General features: G+C 33.2%; 1 protein-coding gene across 1 annotated transcript; it reads left to right on the top strand.

The window, feature by feature from the left end:
• Positions 1–1,029: 1,029 nt before the first annotated feature.
• LOC110116126 (37S ribosomal protein mrp10, mitochondrial) lies at positions 1,030–1,759 on the top strand. The gene is made up of 2 exons (XM_020849601.2): positions 1,030–1,200; positions 1,676–1,759. The coding sequence occupies exons 1-2, from the start codon at positions 1,030–1,032 to the stop codon at positions 1,748–1,750; spliced, it is 246 nt and encodes an 81-aa protein (XP_020705260.1). The 3' UTR covers positions 1,751–1,759.
• Positions 1,760–2,871: the final 1,112 nt, after the last annotated feature.

Below are 2,871 nucleotides of genomic sequence, written 5' to 3'. Positions count from 1 at the left end.
TACAATCATTTGCTATTGATTTCCTACGTTTTCTCTCCTTTATGGTTAATTTGCTAAATTTTACGCTATATTCATTTTTCATTAAACCAAACACTCAAAATTTAAAATCTCCTTCATTTGGAATACTCTGCATTACTTTTTTAGCAAACAAAACGGTCCCTTAATTACAATTATTATTCTTGCATAGTTTGCTGCCATTGACTTCTTTCGGCACATACCATGGTTTCTTTATAAGATTTCGATTTATCTTAGCTCATTAATTCTATAACAAAAGCATCTCTTATAAGATCAGCATATTCATACCTTTGTGGTTCCTTTATAGGACACGAAGGTTTATGACTTGCCAAGTCATTAGTTCTCTACCTTTCATTAATAGTTTTTTATCCATATTTTTAGGAATGTGCTTCAGCTGATTCTTGAGTATTGGCATCATAACTTTATTGGCTTGGTGCTCCACCTCAATCTCTATTTTCAATTTACACCAATTGGATTTGTCTTGTGCTTTATTAATGTATCATTTTCAGTCTTTGCTATTCATTGAACAAAACATCCCTACTAATCATGCATTTAATAAATCCTAGATCCAAATATCATAAATTATACACTTTTAACTCATTTTAGGTAGCCAATAAAAATGCATTTCATTATACTTATCTTAGGCTTGTCTTTATTGATATGAGCATAAGCTCTACATTCAAAGACCCTTAGCAGGAGTAATTTCCACTCCAAGCTTTTTAGGGTGTCAACTAATGGCTGAGGTCCTGAGGATGATCATCTTTTGATCAGATATGATATAGTTCAAACTTTTTAACCCAAAAGCTTTTATGCAACCCTAAATTTTCCAAAAAAAAAAAAACATGCGAGGAATCTACTTGAGCAAAAAACTTTAAAGGGAAGAAGACTATTTATGGATTTTACAAAAACTTTAAAGAATTTCTTGTGTCTTTTTTTTTTTTTAAGAATTTTTTTTTTTTTTTTTTTTCTGCAGTGCATTTTGCCCCTCTTGGATTACCAAGCTAGTCTAGAAGCATGGGGCGGAAAGCTGGAGGCTTGTACATAAATCCAAAAAAATTTGGTGCTGTTGGGAAACCTTGCATGAAGGAGATGGTTGCATTCCTCAGTTGCGTATCTCTTAACAAAAACAATGACGACAATTGTGCCCGACAGAAAGAACTATTAGCTGCTTGTGTGGAATCTCAGGTGCTCAATCTGTTTTACCTCAAAGCTGATTTTTTTTAAAAAAAAATTGAACTTTAGTGATGTCTACTTCTTGTTGCCTTATTATTGCAAATTTTATTATGATTTTGATTGTGAAGTTCTGTTAATACTAAAAACATATAATGAAAATTTCAAAGCATTTTTAACAAAAAAAAAAAAAAAACTTGTACATCTTTCCCCCCAGAATATAGAGTTATAGATATATAGATTTATTATTCTGTACGGAGTTCGGAGGGCTTCTGGAGACCAATAAAAATGCGCCACATCATCCAAAAAATGTACCGAGCACGTAACTGAATGGGAGAACTGTCAGGTGTCCGCACATAATAATAGCTCCAGAATATAATCTTAGATCCTCGATTGAATAGGAACTAAAAAATTAAGCTCTGCAAATTAGACCCTCAATATTCAGCACCTCAAGTAATCACATTGAAATTGTTCTTTCGTGGTATTGCAGAGCGGCAAGCCTAAGAACCCAGCAAGGACCATAAATTATCATTTGCAGAGGCTCGGCAAAAGCAAGTTCTTCTAACCGCTGTCTCTGCATCTCCTCAGTTTTTTTCAATTTACAATCCCATCTATCAGAATCTGGATTTTCTTTCTGACAAGATTACATTTTGAACACCGCACTTTCAGATAATGGAGTTTTCAGCTTTTGGGTTCATCTTTTTTTTTTTTGTTGAGAAGACATTTTCAGATATGAATAAAACAGAACATCCAAGCATTCAAACATTGTAGCTTTGGTTTGTGCTTGCAGCTTAAACTAGGAACATGGTTTCAATTAGATATAGAAAAATGCAGAATTATCCAACTTCACAAATTATTTATCAAATTACATCGATGTGGTGTGATTGATGAGTTTTGTTTTTAATTCAGTGAGTGAGATGAAGTTGCATTTCTTGTTCTAGCCAGCATGCTGTTCTTGGTTTACTGTGCTTGCTCCATTTCGGGTTCAGTTCGCATTGGTGTTCTCTTGTTTTAACCATCACTGTCCTCTCCTGCATATAAGTCAGTTGCTCGAGAATTTATTTTGATTCAGCCTGACATGGTTCACACTTTATATATTTGCTGTATTTCACACACTTAGGTTTTGTTTGGGACGGCTTTCTTACTGCTTCATAGAGTAACTTTTTAGTGCAAAAATTAAAAAATTTATACTAGAAAGCTGCTTTAAGAAGTAGTAAGAAAGCCGCCCCAAACGAATCCTTAATCTTCGTTTGGGACGTTTTTTTTTCTACTTCTTAATAAATTTTTGTACTAAAAATCTGCTTTAAGAAGCAATAAGAAAGCCGTCCCAAATGAAGCCTTAGACTTTGTTTGGGATGGTTTTCTTATTTCTTTTTTAAAACAACTTTTGAGTATAAAAAGTTTAATTTTTGTCCTAGAAAGTTGCTTTAAGCATCAATAAAAAAGCTGTCCCAAATGAAGTCTTCGGCTTCATTTAGGACTTTTTTATCGCTTCTAAATAAGAAAGCTGCATTAAGAAGTACTTAAAAAGCCGTCCCAAAAGAAGCCTTAGTTGTTGTATGGTATCCTATCTTAGGCAGGCAGGATTTATGCAAGATTTAGCCTAAATTCTTCCTATTTGAGTTTTTGGGATTTTAAATTCAATTATTTTGACAAATTTAGTTTTAGCTCATCATTCACAAAATT

The sequence above is a fragment of the Dendrobium catenatum genome, unplaced genomic scaffold, assembly GCF_001605985.2.
Source record: "Dendrobium catenatum unplaced genomic scaffold, ASM160598v2 original_scaffold_206965, whole genome shotgun sequence".
Lineage (NCBI taxonomy): Eukaryota > Viridiplantae > Streptophyta > Magnoliopsida > Asparagales > Orchidaceae > Dendrobium > Dendrobium catenatum.
Note: the sequence above shows the minus strand (reverse complement) of the source record. Positions and strands in the feature narration are given on the sequence as shown.